At 40.1% G+C, this 17,883-nt stretch overlaps 1 protein-coding gene across 10 annotated transcripts in view; it reads right to left on the minus strand.

The window, feature by feature from the left end:
• dlgap2a (discs, large (Drosophila) homolog-associated protein 2a) overlaps positions 1-17,883 on the minus strand; it is a 96,525-nt gene that overhangs the window by 20,984 nt on the left and 57,658 nt on the right. For 7 of the 10 annotated variants that reach the window (XM_088400642.1, XM_088400635.1, XM_088400634.1 and 4 more), the window contains 3 exons: positions 10,293-11,407; positions 4,050-4,264; positions 710-778 (listed from right to left, as the gene is read on the minus strand). In XM_088400642.1, the coding sequence (XP_088256768.1) occupies positions 710-778; positions 4,050-4,264; positions 10,293-11,407 (1,399 nt within the window). Of the gene's footprint in view, positions 1-709; positions 779-4,049; positions 4,265-10,292; positions 11,408-16,369; positions 16,425-17,883 lie in introns of all 10 variants that reach the window. The other 3 variants (XM_088400638.1, XM_088400636.1, XM_088400641.1) reach the window with 2 other exon arrangements.

Below are 17,883 nucleotides of genomic sequence, written 5' to 3' on the forward strand. Positions count from 1 at the left end.
ACACATCAAATCAATGTGTGCAAATGAGGGGAGCTAGTTAGTGAGCAAGCACTTCAGGGACAACCCCGTTATCCACCACATCAATTAAATATGCCAACCAAGCAGAGAAGCAGAGTTCTGTTCTGGACGATGTGCCAGGGAAGGAATATTCCAAATTAATGTAAGAAAAAGAAGGTCGGTAAATAACCCTAAGTGACTTCAGGAAAACAAAACGGGAATTCCCACTGCCAGAGGTCTTTCTGGCATCCGGCATGGATGAGTTAGAACCCTTCCATGGAGATAAGTGCTTGACAATAAATGAAAAAAAAAAAAGCCGTGATACATCATGTCAGGCTGGAGAATTCCTCTACTCTATGTTGGCAAAGCCATTGAAAATAAAGGCATCAAGATATGAATGAGGCAAAAGCTCTTGAAGGAAATCTTCAAAATGCCTGATCATTTATGGATCAATTATTTTTTGTGTGTGCCCCAATTCCATTTTCAAACAAAGAGAAAACTTAATGGACCGTGTTTGACTTCAGAGGTTATTTTTTTCCCATCTGTTTAATAATCACTGCATGAGAAAGACGCCAAGTGATCTGTTATTGACCTTTCATTGATGCAAATATCGAATTGTCAGCAACGGCAGCGAGTCAGCCACCTCTGACATCTGACCACTGCAACGCGGCAGCAATGAAGAGCTAACTGGAGACACTGATCGCGTATTCACCTTAAGTCTGCAGCAAAATTGGTGATGTAGTTACGCATGTCACTGTTGATTTTATCCAGGCGATAAGAGCTGTGGGCAGAGAGGAAAACACAGTTACAGGGTCCTCACAAGTGGGAGTTGGATGGAGGTGACTCCACTGGGCATTAGCCTGCTGGAAGTGGTTCTGTACAGAAATTGGGGTGAGCTCAATGTTTGCTTGCGAGTTTTCACCAAAGTGCTGCAAACATTAGGGTGACAGAACATGACCAGCATGGATTCTGTGTGATGAATAAAAAAAGGGACAATGTTGCAGTAACATTAAATTGCCATCCAATCTAAAGGATGATGAACATACTGTAAGTGGGAAACACCAAAAAAAAATGTCCACGAGATGACAACACAGCTCACCACAAATATCTCTAGCGACAATCCTGAGTCTCCTCCCCCAAAACAGAAGTGTGGACTGTGAAAAGTAACATGATGCATAGGGCAACCAGATGGTCGATGATTAATATGTAGAAGAAAGTGTGGTCGCAGAGGAAGAAACCGAACAAGTAATTTATCTAGCTTATTGATGACTACATTGCAAACACTTTGCCTAACCACAGGCGGTGCTAGAGGGGGAGCCTCGAGGGCACTGCCCCCCGACCCCAGAAATCTGCTCTGATCAAAACGAAGTAAAACTTCTTAATGGGGATGGAAGAATCATTTATTAAAACAATAATCTAATGTTCCCTCCTGGCTGTTCTATCTGAGCAGGCCTGTTCTTTATGAGTGAAACAAACAAAGAGGCGATCCAGTCAATCACCAGGGCCTCAAAAAGAACTTGAAAGCGAAAATGATGGAAGGTGACACAACCTGACAGCTTGTTCTTGACTCACCCACATGCTTTGCGTCAGCTGTCAAATTTGAGTGTGACCTCTCTGAATGCCTCCGTAGAGCATCAAATTGTCGCAAGTGCAGGGGAAATCCAACTCAGACCATTTGTCTCGACTGCGATCTAATTCCCTCCCAACTAGTCCGCCCAGTGAACCATAAGAAATAGCTCTCATGCTCTTGCCAGGTGCGCGGGCAGTGTTTGTTGAGAATCATCTTTCTAGATTCAAAACGCATTTGCCTGTAGGAATGTAACGAGAATATTATCATCTACAGTGCTGGTTCCACTCTCAATGAAGTCATAAACACATCATTTGTAGACATTATTCCACAATGACTTTGAGTGCGCTGAAATCCCAACACACATGAACAACAGCTGCTGTATGAAGAGTCACATACTGACTCACAATACCTTTTGTGTCACATCCTCAACGCCGATGCTGCTCATTGCAACACAATGGTATACTGAATTGCTAATGCCGATACGGAGATGGCTTTGCTTATGCTCACTACTCCACTCAACTAGTTCGAAAAAAGTGATTGTATGTTTGCCGTGACGATTAAGATGATGAGAGGTATTGAAAATGAATGGACGGATTGCTTAGCCACAATACAACTATATCGAGCAGGCCTTCCTAAGTACCTTCTTAATATTTAAAGAATTGTTATGGCTTATACCTTCACAAATCCTAACAAAATTTCCTTCACATCTTTCCAGGAAATCAATCGACGACGATTACAGTGCTATCTATTACCGAGAAAGTACGTGTCCCTTTCAACAACTTGACATATATGAGGCCGCTGTGGTGAGGCATGTTTCCGCAGCTTCCAAAACTGGCCCAGACTATCCATTTTGAATGGTTGTAAACGCTATGATGAATGATTCCAAATGATTCAACAGCAGGGAGGGCGATCAGCTGCAGTTATTGCACTCCAAGGCCTCTCTGAATAATGACTGGCTCAGTGCATAGACACAGACTGTGCTGGGCTGTGCTGAAAAGAAGCTATTGACCAGCATGGATCGGGCTGTGAGGCCCGACTCGGAATCCACTGATTGCAGCTGCAGTACTATTGAGTCGAGAGGAGCAGCTTTGTTATTGAATTCATTTCAAACACCGGGAGTGGCCCCAAGGGTGTCATTACCGAGGAGTTCTTGAAGAACGCCTGTCATTTTGGGGGATTCGGTATTAATATGCTCGCTCTGTGAACTCTCTGAAATCTGTGCAGCTCTGATGATAAAGTTAAAAGTAAGATGTAGAATGGTCTGGTAATACTGTATTAGTTTTTTTTTTTTGCTTCCACTCACCATGATAGCATCACAGGATTGATAAACCACCCAGTCAATGCCGGAAAAAAGCTCATTTGAATAAAACATTTCAGTGGCACAATAAAGCTTTCATAAGTGTCTTGGGCTCACTTGCTGAACGTTTATTATTAGTATATTTTTTATGATTCAGGTACAACAGCTGGAAAAGCTCTGTCACCTTGGGTTTTATAGTGGTAGCAGGGACATGTAGACATTTTTTTGCTTAGAATACCCAAAAGACTAGTTGGCTGTGTTAGGGAAGAGAAGGTCAGCAATAAAGTGCGGTGTTTAAGCAAACAAGACCCAGAAGGACAGTGCTAGTATCTTGAAATCAATAGTTAATTTGCTGTAAAAATTTCAACTTTACAGTAATAGAGAATTGAAAGTACAGTGTACCTCCGCATAATTGCGGTTAAAATTACCGTATTTTACGGACTATAAAGTGCACCGGACGACAAGGCGCACCTTCAATGAATGGCCCATTTTAAAACTTTGTCCTTATATAAGGCGCACCGGACTATAAGGCGCAGCATTAATGCATCATGTCAGATTTTTAATCTAAATCAAATCATTCTCCATTTTATCTTTTTTATTTCAACTTCAGATGCAACAAATTACTTTATAATCACAAAACAATGATCCATCGTCTTTTTGATTCATGATTCATAGTCTTCAGCAGGCCACTTATGATTGATTTCATGACACAATGCTTCGGGCCAGTTTAAATTTAGGAATTTGGTCCATATATAAGGCGCACCGGACTATAAGGCTTTTGAGAAAATTTTAGGTTTTTAGGTGCGCCTTACAGTCCGGAAAATACGGTAGTTACATTTTTGAGGGCCTAATCATGCGTTTTGTATGCACGTAAAATCTGAAAAATTAGATACAGTACAGTATTTTAAGATTGTCATCCATGATTACCTAAAAAAATGCTCTGTAGCACCTCCTACTGAGGTTTAACGAAGTTCTTCCAATACATTTTAACTTGGGCTATGAAAACTGGGGTAATAACCTGAAACATACCAAAAAAGCTGGTGGCCATATCCTAATGATATCCCCCCCCAAAAAAGATTGGATGTCAAAATGAGGAGGCCAAATAACTGAAGCAAAGTGAAGATATTAGTGACATCATGCAAGCAGAAGTAGAGGCAAACTCTACAGGAGTTGCATGTGATGTACCTCTGAGAGTCCAACAGCTCTCTGGGTCTGATGATGGCCTTTATGAGGGCATCTGGTCGCACTGATTTCTGGGGTGATGTCTTGGGGCTTGAATCCGACTCGCCGCTCTCTTCATCCCCCATGGCTTTGACGTAGCTGCTGCTGCGCATGCGACGACAAGGGATCTCGTCATCCTTTTCGCCTCCGGGATATCCTCCCCACTCATCCTGTGGAACCTGGAGATAAGGACCAACAACATTTTTGGCATTTAATGATGGCCCTAATATGAGCAAAGCCCCCGGTCAAGTAAAGTTGATCTAAAAAGTCTGCACACCCATTTTCAAATGTCAGGTTGAGTGAAATTTAACTAAAATTTAAATGAAAAAAAACAGAGAAAGATAAATAATTTTGAAATATTTTCCATCATTATTGTGACCTATAAACTGTATAGCTCAAATCAATTATTTTCTACCCTTATTTTTTTAAGAGAGGAATTAAAAACATCTTAGATAATATGGTTTACACACTCACTTATAACTGGGAATGTACAGTAGCTGTGTTCAGAATGTCTCATAAATCCACAAGGTAAATTGCTCATGAACATAATTCTAATTTTTCTATTGTATGTTTTGAAAGCAGTTCTTTGAAAAATTTACTTCTGCTTGTTTGTTAATGAATATGTTATATGATTAAATCACACTTTTTGTTTTTCTCCCCTTACAAAAGTACGGTTGATCCATTGTTTATTCCTTAATTTAATTTATATAATGGAAAAATAGTAATGGTTTCTGTTGGGTCACCATTTGTTCAATTCTATTGCTGATTGACTATCTCAGCAAATCACTCATGCCCCCTCACAAAGATTGGGTTCTGTCATTACTTCCACCACTGGTCAAATGTGCCTGCATACTCCCGTTGCAATCAAGAGAGGGAAGCCTGGCTGATACTGACATTGCAAAAATGAAGTTGCATGGGGACAAAGGCATGTAAAACCCTCTTAAAATCAAAAAGTGAAAGTTTCACTGGAGAGAAAATCCTTATCTCGACTGAACTTGCTCCATTTCTTATCCTCACTTTAAAAGGATTTTAAGTGTTCAGCAAAAGATGCAAGTAAAAAGGGGGAACACATCACATGCAAATGTTAATAAAAAAACCAGACCTACTGTTCACAATATATGTGTCAGAATAGATATTTTCTAACGCATACTACACTTCAAAAATACTCCCACAAACGTGGACTGTGATTAAAAAAACGCCACAAATTGTCAGGGTGCTCAGTGACACTGAGTAGATTAGATTAGATTATATATTATTATTTGTGATGTGTTAATCACGCACATATTAAAAAACCCACACTGGAACACACTTTGTGATACAAGTAATTTATCTCTTTGCCCAGGACGGCAAGGGACAGGCTACAAAACTGAGTCAAAGGGTTAATGAAGTCTTGGAGGGCTTCGCTATTTTTAGATGTCTAATTAATGAACGGAACGCCAGAGGTGAGGCACAAGTTGCGGTGAAATTTTTAAAATTTGGATCGGCTGATAAACTGCAAAGATTCTCTGGTCCCTGGTGAGATAAAAAAAAAACAGGCAAGGAAGTGAATATCCTCACCCAAGATGCAAAGACACAGTTCTCACGGGACAGCATGTGAGTGTAAGCACACGCTGATGGTGTCAACAGAATGTGCAATTTAAGTCAGATGATCAATCGCTGATGATCGATGATTTTAAAAATAAAAAAAAATTCGCAGCCTTGAAGAAGTCCAGCCCCTAAAATGGCCACAAGTGCATTTTGCATTTCGGACCAAAATACTTCAAAACTCCAAATCCGGATGTTTTGTTGATGCATTTTAATAATTCCATAATGGACTTATTCTTTGAAGGAATCATATTTTGTGCAATTACAAAGCCTAATTTATTTTTCTTATTGAGGTTAAGGACACAGCCATGAAAGCAATGGCACATTATAATGACACCAAATATGAAATAATCATTAAATCCTATCAAAGTAATTTAAAAATATGAGGAGAAGACTCGGTACGTGCATTAGACTCCGGTGTATTACTTGCAATTGTTTCCTTTGAAGCCCGGAGAGAGCATGCGTGTGTATTTGTGCACGCTTATGCGTTGTATGTATAATGAAGCTTGTTAGGGATCGGCCAATGTTCCGACATCAGCAGTGCATTCCATTGATTAACCCTGCAGGCTTTACCCTTACGCATCACCTCTCTCACTAAAAAAAAAGTCACTACCATTAAATTAAAAGTAGTGGCACAGAGCGAGAGATGTAGAAATAGATGAGTACAGAGGCGAGAAAGATAAGGAGTGCTCTAAAATGGTCAGTCATTGGCAATCCCAACAATGGACTTTTATTTTCCATCGCGCAAAATTGCTAGGAGAGATTGCGTGTGTTGGAGCAGGTGCTGTGTTCCGTTTCTACTTTTAATTCTTTCTTGGATCATCATAGGGAAGCAAGAATGACAGTGACAACACCTGGTGAAGGTCTTACTCCAAATAAAGTATGCTTACGTGCACAAGGGACACCACTGTCATATAAAATCATGTAGTATAAAACTGCAAAAAAAATAAACCATCAGAGCTCTTCTTATTTATTAGTCGACGCTGACGAAAATTTTATTCATTCTTTCCTTTACATTCGTCTATGACTGACTCTTGTCACATGTCAAGTTGTCCGGGTTGCGTGACACTAATGTTAAATTAAATTACCATATTTTCTGGACTATAAGGCGCACCGGACTATAAGGCGCACCTTCAATGAATGGCCCATTTTAAAACTTTGTCCTTATATGAGGCGCACCGGACCATAAGGCGCACCATTAATGCATCATGTCAGATTTTTAATCCAAATCAAATCACTCCATTTGATCTGTTTTATTTCAACTTCAGACGCAACAAATTACTTTATAATCACAAAATAATGATCCATAGTCTTTTTGATTCATGATTCATATTCTTCAGCTGGCCACTTATGATTGATTTCATGACACAATGCTTCAGGGCAGTTTAAATTTAGAAATTTGGTACATATATAAGGCGCACCGGACTATAAGGCCCACTGTCGGCTTTTGAGAAAATTTTAGGTTTTTAGGTGTGCCTTATAGTCCGGAAAATACGGTAAATTAAATGAAATTAAAAAACATGCATTTACAAAGCTTCAGACTAATAATGCTTGTGGTAATCAGTATCCTTGACTCCCTAAAGCGTGAGCTGACATTCACTCGAAATGGCAACGGTTTTGTCAGAACTCGGCAACATGTCCTCATTAAACGAAAAGTAAAGGACCGTGTCGAATGCTTGATGGAAGGTTACCTCTCTTTTTCCATCAGGATTCATTACTGCTGATCAACCTAATGCTATGTAATTTGTTGTTTGACGGCAGTGGACGCCTACATGTTGATTTGATTTTCATTCTTCCTATTTCCCGTCAGACTAGATCTTAACTAAGAAGTGGTTGGGGACAGCTATTTTAGAATAACACAAATCGACGCAACTGTGTTAAGGGGGCGCACTGTTAATGTAGTGTTCTTTCTGTCTTTCAAGCGTAACCTTTGGCACCTCAACTTTCCACTTAATTGCGCCTTTAAATCCCTTTGAAACATCCTTTGAGCAAAAATGTCACTGTGTGATCCACTTTTGAATTTGCATAGGGAGAGAAAAATCGACTTGACTGCGAGTGCAGCGCAATATTGAGAAAATCTTTGGAACAACATCTAATGAGCAATCTTGAAATGGTTGTTTTAAAGTTAATTTTAAGACTTGTGTCAAACATCTTGTACAAAGTAAAAAAAACCAAAAAAACGTGGAAGCTGTACAAGTTGCAAAGGGGAGCCAACTATCATATTTACAAAATGTTTGCTTCTATTAACAGATTTGAGAAGATCCAAAGAGCCATGATACATCTTGGAGCATGAAATACCACCAGATGGGTCAACTGGCGGCGGCAGATTGATGTGTTTAGGCTACTCAGTGCTTTCATTAGGCACACGTGAATAAATGGAAAGTACGTGTGTGAGTGTGTGTGGGGAAAGGCTAACTGGGGCTAATTTGTGAAATGACTTGGCCACAGACAAAGAGTGATAGCGAACGTCTGGCCTGATTCTGCAACATTTGTCATTTCAGAGAAAGATCAGCCTCTATGAATCTATCATTGTCTAACCCAATGACCATTTAATCGATCTATCATACGATCCCTCAGACACACCGAGCGACTACATGCTCACCACGAGTTATTCATATATTTCTGTCCTCTCCGTAATACTTTTCGAACAATTGCAAAGTTGTTATTTCCTCTGACGTCAAGCAAGGACGCAAACAAGGTGACTCAAACATCATCAAACCATCCGGCGTGTGATGAATGCTGCACGTCCACACACTCTCTCAGTCTCACAGACAGACAATAAGGGCGGATAGTCCCCTGGACACTTTTTTGGTTGTCCCAGTGATGAAAAGTTGTGGCTGATTTTAATTCAGACCGCAGTAAAAATAAAATATCAATGTGATTCATTGTTATGTTAGTGGATACACAAAAAAATAATCATTTTGGATAGCACTATACCTTTTTATGCTGTCTTTGGCTTTTCTTACTTGTTCAAACTCGATTATAACATCGATTCATAATTTGGAAAACTTTTGGGAAAGTTTTTTATTTTTTTTATATTTTTTAAACACTAACTGGCTGTCATGATTTTAACAAGATTTTGAGTTATAGCATCCATTAGACAGGCTGCCAATGAGTTGGCTAATTCCATCTGAGCTGTCACTGGTGAGGTTTGTGAATGGGCTTGAGGACCAAAATGATTCCTTTCCTCGCACAAACTGTCTCAGGAGGCTCTTGTAATTTACTTGATTGTATCTCCTACCACCTCTCCTTCTCTTCCGTGCACTTCCATGTATCTTGGGGAACACATTGATTTTCCTGCAAGGGGGAAGACGTGTCACCCCCGTATGGATTGGATTGATAACGCGGGGCTAAATATAGCCCTGCGGCAGGATGCAGGAGAAGAAGCTATTTTTAGAGATGTTTATGGTGCTGCAAGTCAGACACTAGCTAAAGTGAGTGGACAAATAGGGGGGAAGGGGAAAGATTCACTGCAGAAAACGCCACTTGACTTGATGGAAATACTGTCTGGCTATATCCAAAACGGTCCTCAAAAGATTTTATGTTGAGACAAGCTTAAAGTGAGTGTTGTTTTGGCTCCACTGAGCAATTTGATGAGATGTATTGGCTTTCTGTTTACAACACACTCAAATCCATACAACACACTCTCTATGTCTCCCCCAATATGCTGACATCGTCATTTTATTTGGGCTGCAGGCGGAATGTACATGAAGCTGTCAGATGTCATATTGCTGTAAATTACAAAGATGTAAACTCGTATTGATTCTTCTAAAGCAGACATCACATGGTTGTAATTTTTTTTTTTTGGAGGGTGTTAGAATTTTATTATTATTGTTGACATTTTAGGAGTTCTGGTCATCCATCTGGGGCCGCTTCTCAAGGTTTCTTCTATTTTTTCCCCCATACGGGGATTTGGGTTTTTCCTTTCCAGCTTTAGATCAGGGGATGTTCATAATATTTATCAAGTGAAGCCGTTTTACTCTTTTTTTTTTTTTGGGACTAAGGGCTATACAAAATTGTCTTTTACTTGCAAACTTCCATCAAAACTTAAAGGAATGGATATTGTTAATGACAATTAAAAAACTCCAACTATCACCCTGTGATAGACGATATTAATGTGGTGTGAATAAATGACAGACTTTCTCTCTGAAGCTAAGCAGAGGTACATTTGCAAACAAATGGGAGACATTAAGTAAATTCTACAGAAAAAAGTATTTCAAAGACTGTCTAGGACAGGGGTGTCAAACTCATTTTTTCCGCGGGCCGCATTGTAGTCATAGCTTCTTTCGGAGGGCCATTATGACTGTCAACCCAAATAAATGTATGAGCACTTCATACATACAGTAAAAGCTACAAAACAAACTGACAAATAATTCATTTTCAAATCGGAAGAGTAAAAACTGGTCAAATATTTCAAGAAAAAAGTTATTGTTAAAAGTGAAGACAATTTGCAATTCCAGTAATGACACGAATTTGATGCACAATTTGTCTTCGCGGGCCACATAAAATGATGTGGCGGGACGTATCTGGGCCCCGGGCCTTGAGTTTGATACCTGTGCGCTAGGACATAAAAGGAGACGGCTCAAGAATTTGATTGCAGATATTCTGACCAGTGACACTCACCTGAAGATAGTGACACGGCCTGAGGTTGGACTTGAGGTCTGTTGGCGTCATGGGTTTCTCCAAATTAAGCGAAGACTTCCTGTAGGCCTCCTTGGCTTGGCTGACTGTTAACGTGGACCAGGAGCTCCTCTTCATGAACTTGCCTTCCGGTGTCATGCTCTCACACGCCGAGCACTTGACGTCGTTGTTACTTTTGGAAGTCTTTAGCGACAGGTCTCCGGTTAAGTGGCTGTGCATGGAATCAGGGTAGCATTGACTGATTTGGTCCACAGGGTGTCGCGACATAACACTCAGCGGTCGGTATGTGCTGTCACTGTCCAAATTGTCGTCGGAACTCCACCAACCTCCGGAACGCTGCCTCCCGCTCCCGTCACCTTTGCGATCTTTGCTCTTGCTGCGCTTGCTGTGTTTGTGGTGGCCTTGATGGTGGTGATGATGGTGCGAGCCATCCCGATGCGAATCGTTTTTGGTACCGTTCATCTTGGAGGAACCTTCCAGAGAGTGTGACTTGGTGAAAAGCTTCTGCACCGAGTGAACGAGGTGACGGATCCTCCCGGGACTTTCATTGCGCTGTTCTGTCGTCGTTGTTGTGGTGGATGTGCGTTGGTACTGCAATGTGTGGAAGCCATCTCGGTGAAGCGGCATCTGCTTCTCAAATTGGTCCAGTAGATTGGCTGGGATTCGGTTCATTTTGCCGCTGCCGCCGTACGAGGAAGAGCAACCGTCATCCCTGCCGCCGGAGGTTTTACCTCCGCTTTCCCGCGACGCGCTTCCGTAATGCATACGTGGAAAAGTGCTACATGCGACAGAGTGATCGGTGGGCGCCATGGACACTGGCATCACCATGTACTCTGAGTGAATGGAACTCCTCGGGGAGAAGCGATGGCGACCTTCAAGGGGACAGCTCTCGGTGGGGCTGAGGAGGTAGGACGGGGGCCGTGAATGATGCTCCAGGGAATGGTCAACATCTCCAAAGCCACATGTGTGGGCTGAGGTGGGAGAGGTGAGCTGGAGGTGGGCGGGACGGCCACCGGAGAGACCCTTCATGTTTTTGCGTGGAGGGGAGTAGCTTTCCTCATCGAAGTACGGCGAGGTTGACCATGAATACTGATGGTCTGAAAATGAGTGGGAGAGAAAGGATATTAAAAGAGATCAGAATTTAAACTGTGGATTAGCGTATACCACAGGTGTCAAACTCAAGGCCCGGGGGCCAGATACGGCCCGCCACATCATTTTATGTGGCCTGCGAAGACACATTGTGCATCAAATTCGTGTCATTACTAGAATTGCAAATTGTCTTCACTTTTAATATCTTTTTTTTAATATTTGACCAGTATTTACTCATCTGATTTGAAAACGAGTTATTTGTCAGTTTGTTTTGTAGCTTTTACTGTATAATATGAGGTGCTCATACATTTATTTGGGTCATAATGGCCCTCCGAAAGAAGCTATGACTACAATGCGGCCCGTGAAAAAAATGAATTTGACACCCATGGCTTATACTGATAATAAACTAAGACCCAATTATACATTTAAGAAATTGATGAGACGTACATGTCATAACTTGATCAAAAGAAGGCAAACAAACATTACTTTTCAAATGACATGACTCACAAAAGAGTTTGTCCATTTTCACCATAAAGCAATCATTCCCATTGAAGTCCCTAAAAACATTTTCCACAATGTCATCCGGAGATTTTCCCCCCTGCTTTGATGTGTTAAGGCATACGGCTAAAAAGACAATCGATGAAAAAGACAAATAAAAACAAAACAGCCGGCGACAGATTGAATGGAGCCTGCATTGTCATTTATTCAATTCAAGGTGAAATAATAGCCCATCAGTGTGCGGTTCTGCTGTGATCAATCAAAGCCCAGAAGAGAGTGTGAGAGATGTACAAAAATCCTGGCCAAACTACTCGTGAATTGAATGTGACTTGAATTTAACTCTCAAACTGGTCTGACAGTATTAGTGGAATCATTAATATTTTAGTACTATTGATATTTTTGATGGTCATACCTTGAATACATAATTTTCCTCAAAAGATTTTTTTTCTCCATTTAATAAATAATTTATAGAAGTTTGTAGATTGAATCTTGAGTCTACAAACTTCCTGTATACTAAACACGATGGGAAATAAAAGCCTAAAAATATAATTGTGTTGTCTATATTCATCACTGGCCTCATTGCATCGTGACTAAGGGTGGTTGTTGATTTTTATCTTTCAAAGTGGATCAAATTTATTCCACTCAAACTTCTTTTTAATGAGGGCTAAGATCTCAACCCCTGAGGTACAGCCGTGCTCCGCAGTTGCTGTCGTTCTCCATCTGTTGAGATGAAAACGAATTCTCGTTGTTTACTAGGCTTACAGGAGGAAATCCACTTGGCAGGCTGATGTAAAATTAATCTGGGCTACTCTATGCATGTAAGAGGGCTAGGAGGAGGGGGGGGGGTGAAACATTTTCCCTCAGGAAGTTGCTTTTGTACACGTGGCATAAAAATACTTATCAAAGATGTTCTACAGCAGCTGGGATACATCAGGTGAACCTGTTAAACTGGAGTTGACTTGCGAATAATTGCCTCTGACGGATGATGGTGGATTATTGATGGAGTTGATACTACATTCGTTTGCACCAACTTCCGTCACTGCCTTACTTTCTCTGACTGTGGACTCTTCCATATACACCAGAGAGCTGCACTGAATATATTATCTCCAGGCAGAGTTTCGGCATTTCTAAGGATTAAACCACAGATGACAGGCTAATCTGTTCCACCCTATTCTTTATTACCCAGTTTCTCTGCAGAATGTTGCAGTTTGAAAGGAAGGAAAGAGGGAGGAAAAAAGAGGATGTATTATTCACAAAATCATGCAAAACATTTTGAAAATACTACAACTCAGTTTATACAAGATTGGTCTGTCTGTGACAATAACTTTGCCAACCCTGTGACAAGTATGCGGGCAAGGAGGGAGGCTTGTTTCTTTTTATGTTAGATTGTTTTTAATCGTTATGTCAAAGACCTGAGAGAAAGAGTTTGAAATCAGTAAGAGTTGGATTCATATAACATAAATTAGAATTTGATAAATATCATATTAATGATCACCTAGTTAAAGTATATCAATGGAAACTGTGTCGTCAATAATGTGTCGAATAATCGATTGGCAACTTTAAAGCAGCATCAGAGTATGCAAAGACCCGATAAGTCATCCTGCATTTTTTAAAGAGGTGTTTGATATTTTGTCAAAAGATGAGATTGTTTAGGAATGCGAGCCTATTTCAAAAAGGCTGTCTAATTTTGGCCTGGAATGGACCGGCTGTTCGGGAGTTTGCCCAAACTTCCCAATGACCACCTGGTACACACATAAAGATTTTTCAAAACTTATTGATCTGTTATAGAGGCCTATTTTTGGGTTATATCAATCACAACAGTAACTTCTTCCCTACCAGCATTCTAGTAGCATCTCTTCCAGATGCCCGCAGTAAACTCAGACTCGTTTTTTTCTGAGCAAAGCAAATCAATAGAGAGGCTTTCTTATCAATCTCCTCAAAGGTTAAATGTTCTCTCCTCAGATTTTTGGCCTTTGTCTAGGTATCCATAGGAAAGAGAATTGTGTCTACAACCCTCAGGGCAAATCAGCAACGGCCTGAGTCATTAGATTTGAGAGGAAGCCAAGGGAAAAAAGTGTCAAAGCTGCAATCTGTCAACTGGGAAAGCCTTGTAATGGTCACCATAGCTTTTTTGATCAAAATAAGGCAGCGGCTTATGGCTTTGGCACATATCCCGCTTACTTGTCCATCGAAGTGACAGCACAGCATGATTCATGCATACATTTCAAATGTGACGACAGTGGGCTATAAATGAAGCCGCAGCACTGCAGTTGTAACCGCAAGCGTTTCATTCAGCACAATAACTGAGAGCAAGTTACTGCTGTGTGCCTCCATGGAAACTCTGTCTTCAAGATAAAAACCAGAAAAGAATTTTTTTTATTAATGAGTGTTGACACAGCATGCTTTAAATTACACCTGGTAATGGTTTGAAAGAACTGAATGAATATTATGTAAGCCGTCATCACATATGTGGGCCACTCAGTAGGCAATGTGCTATTCCTTTATAATATAAAAGTTTGTATTAACTTATTTTCTAAACCTTGATTCAATTAAACAATCAAATCATTAGAATGGTTGTTAAGATTTTATTTTATCAACCAATTTCAATTATTATTACTTAGTCTCTTAGATTGGTATTTTCAGAACCAGGGACAGAGATAAAGGGTGTCAGCATCAATGAGCCAATGCATTCACATAAACATAAAATCTGACTCTGGGAGTAATCAGACAATTTTAATAATTGGATCTGAAGCGTAAGTTAGCATGCCCAGTTTTAGCATTGCACAAGATGCAGCTGCGTTGTCTCCTCTAAGCTAAGCTAAGATATAATAATAAATAATACTGGATTTTTTATTTGGGCATGCTTTTCAAGACCCTCAGGGACAATGTATATTAAAAAAAGAATTAATTACAACTGAATGGCGTTTCAGAGCTGGGGAACAAAGTGGTTTAAGAAACCGCTGTCCATGGTGCTATCCATGGTGCTGAATTTTTATTTGGACATGCCTTTCAAGACCCTCAAGGACAATGTACATTAAAAAAAATTAATTAGAACTGAATGGCGTTAGCTGGGGAACAGAGTGGTTTAACAAACCGCTGTCCATGGTGCTGAAATGGCCAGGCGGAACGGTCAGGTGAAATGAGGAAAATGTGAAGCTTTAATCTTGCAGACAAAGTTACAAAAACCTTGACTTATTTTAACAAACAGAATGTTTTGTTTTTCTGTTAACAAAAAGATAACTACAAACAGTCCATTCTCATGAATATGCAACAATGACATCAAAGTTAGGCTACTTTCAATTTGATATTTCAACAAAAATAAGCCTTTATATTACCTTATAAATATGAAACAGTGACATCAAATATTTCCAATACAGAAATATCATTCATTATTCACTTTGTCGATGGATGTGCATCCTTTGCACGTTCCATTGTAGCCTCAGGCGCTACCCGTTTATTTTACCACACTGCATGCACCTGGGCGGGTTGTACAGATGCGAAACATGGAGGAGGACACCCTGCTCACACCTCGATACTAAACTCCCTGCTGCATGGAGGTTTGTCATGCAAGAAGAAATGGATGGATTAAGAGGCCATCCGAAATGAGGCTCAAGGTTTGTTAACAACACGTAAATACAGTATCAAGGGACAATTATCAAGGAACACATACGTGGATGGTCTCCATGGAGGATGTTGAATAACACTCATTTAATGGTTGAGCAAACTTCCATGTGCCATCCAAAGGCCAGTCGACTCTATTCTATCAGCACAGTACTATGATGGAGCTATTAGGCTGCCCTCAAAAACGTGAATGGTAATTTTTCATAACTCTAACAGTTTTACCAACAGGGTTGTGAGCCACCGCATTTACTTCAGAGAGATGATTGTGACCCGATAAGTAGAAGCTGCTGAATGCTTGAATACTTATCATCAGCCTGTTAATGATGAAGCATGTTATCGGTGCTGTGCTCAGCACTCTTCATAGCTTTCAGTCTCCCTGGCAATCAAAAATGGGAACAAAGCGGGAGATGTCAGAAAGGAATTTGATTTGTCAGGGTCTGCGTTCTTTTGTTCCTCCAGGAAAGACAACACTTGAGGTTTTTGTGCTATTTGACATTCTGGTTGCTCTTTTGTGTAATACGTTAACAAATAATTTAAAAAGTGCAAATTCTATTACATTTTGTCATATTCTTTTTTTTAATGGTGAAAACAATTGCTATATTTTTTAAATTACATCACTGTTATCCACAACTACACAACATTTGAGGCTTTTGTGCTATTTGACATTCTGGTCGCTCTTTTGTGTGATACGTTAACAAATAATTTAAAAAGTGCAAATTCTATTACATTTGATCATATTCTATTTTTTAATGGTGAAAAAAAAATGCAATTTTTTAAAAAATTACATCACTGTTATCACAACTCTGATTTGTTTTTTTTTTTATTAAAAAAAAAATCTTTGCACTACTCACAGCTTCTTCATTTTCTGCATACACATTGACATGTACGTCTTTATCACAGCAGCTACTGCAAAAAACAAAAACAAATAAAAAATCTGAACACTGAGGTGATGCAAATTATATGAGTGCAGACATTGGTGCTTCAGGTTCTCATTCAAGCAACAGCTGTGTGTGGTACGTTATGCCTCTCACCCTAAGGCTAATTTCCACTGCATGTTTACCTGCCTAATTCCAATTCAGAGCCTATATGCGTCTATTTACATGCATATCCAAATATCACCAGAGACGTTAAAACAATCCGCCCACCAAATTGCATGTAAATTACTCCACAGGCATCAGCACCAACAACACATAGGTACACAATAAGTGAGTCGCTCGCATGAATTGTTTGGCACACTTTTTACGCTCGATGCCCTTTCGGACATAACCCCCCTATTATTTCTCCTGGGCTTAGGACAGCCAGTGTTGCGTATTAAGGCACTGACAAGTAATGAAACCTGCGAAATATAGCAGCACGTACCACAACACTACCAGTGGAAGTAAACGACAATAAACCAATGATACAAATAATAAAAGTTACATACCACTGATTGACTGAGTCATTCTCATTATGCTGCCATGAAGCATATCCTCTTAGCCTGTATCAGTTGGGAAACACTCCAGCCTCTGCCATGACCTTGAAAAGGATAATTGGTATAAAAACTTACGATCACATAGAAGCAATGTTATAAAACTGTTTGAGGGACACCGCAATCTCCAACCGAATCCCCTAAAAGCTTAAAATTACAATCACAACAGCCATATAAATGTTCATAGAATTCAACAAGGCCCCTTGTGCATCGCTCATACCAAGTGAGGTACGACACCGCACATGTGCATGCTGGACTCATAAATCTATTGCAGCTGTAGTCATAAATTTAGAAACACAAGAAAACCCTGCGTGATTGTGAGAGAAGACAAGATCACGTCGTATGAAACAGCCACTACTGCATTTTTCAAACAAAATTATTTGTGGCCTCAGAACAATTTCTGGTTACCATGGCAACACACCAAGAGGTTCCCTATGCGCCAACTATGGGATTTAACAGGGATTAAATAAAAAGATAATTGAATCAATATTAAACTAACACATGACCGATGCAGTCAATCGGTCCCACAGACAAAATCATTAAAGGTCTTCAAGCACTGTTTGAATTTACTCTGTCCAGAAAAAAAACACACAAGGTATTTCCCTTCCTGATGCTCAGTTTTTCTTTGGCTACCTATTTCCACACTACGGCTGCATAAATAGAGAATTCAACCTCAGAGGCTGGAAATTCAGACCGCCATGCAAAGCCTGTTATGATCACATCTACTATTATTTTTCTGAAAGCACCCATTTGTTTGCATGGAGACACTTTCAACACGTATGTAGTGGTTTGGAGTGAGGAAAGTTGTTCCGTGTCGCTCCGGGGAGTGGAGGTGAATCTGGCCGCTTCTGATGGTAGAATGCAATTAGTTTAAGTGCCTGTCCCAGTGTTTTACTG

The sequence above is a fragment of the Syngnathus floridae genome, chromosome 16, assembly GCF_059516105.1.
Source record: "Syngnathus floridae isolate MCC-2025c chromosome 16, RoL_Sflo_1.0, whole genome shotgun sequence".
NCBI lineage: Eukaryota > Metazoa > Chordata > Actinopteri > Syngnathiformes > Syngnathidae > Syngnathus > Syngnathus floridae.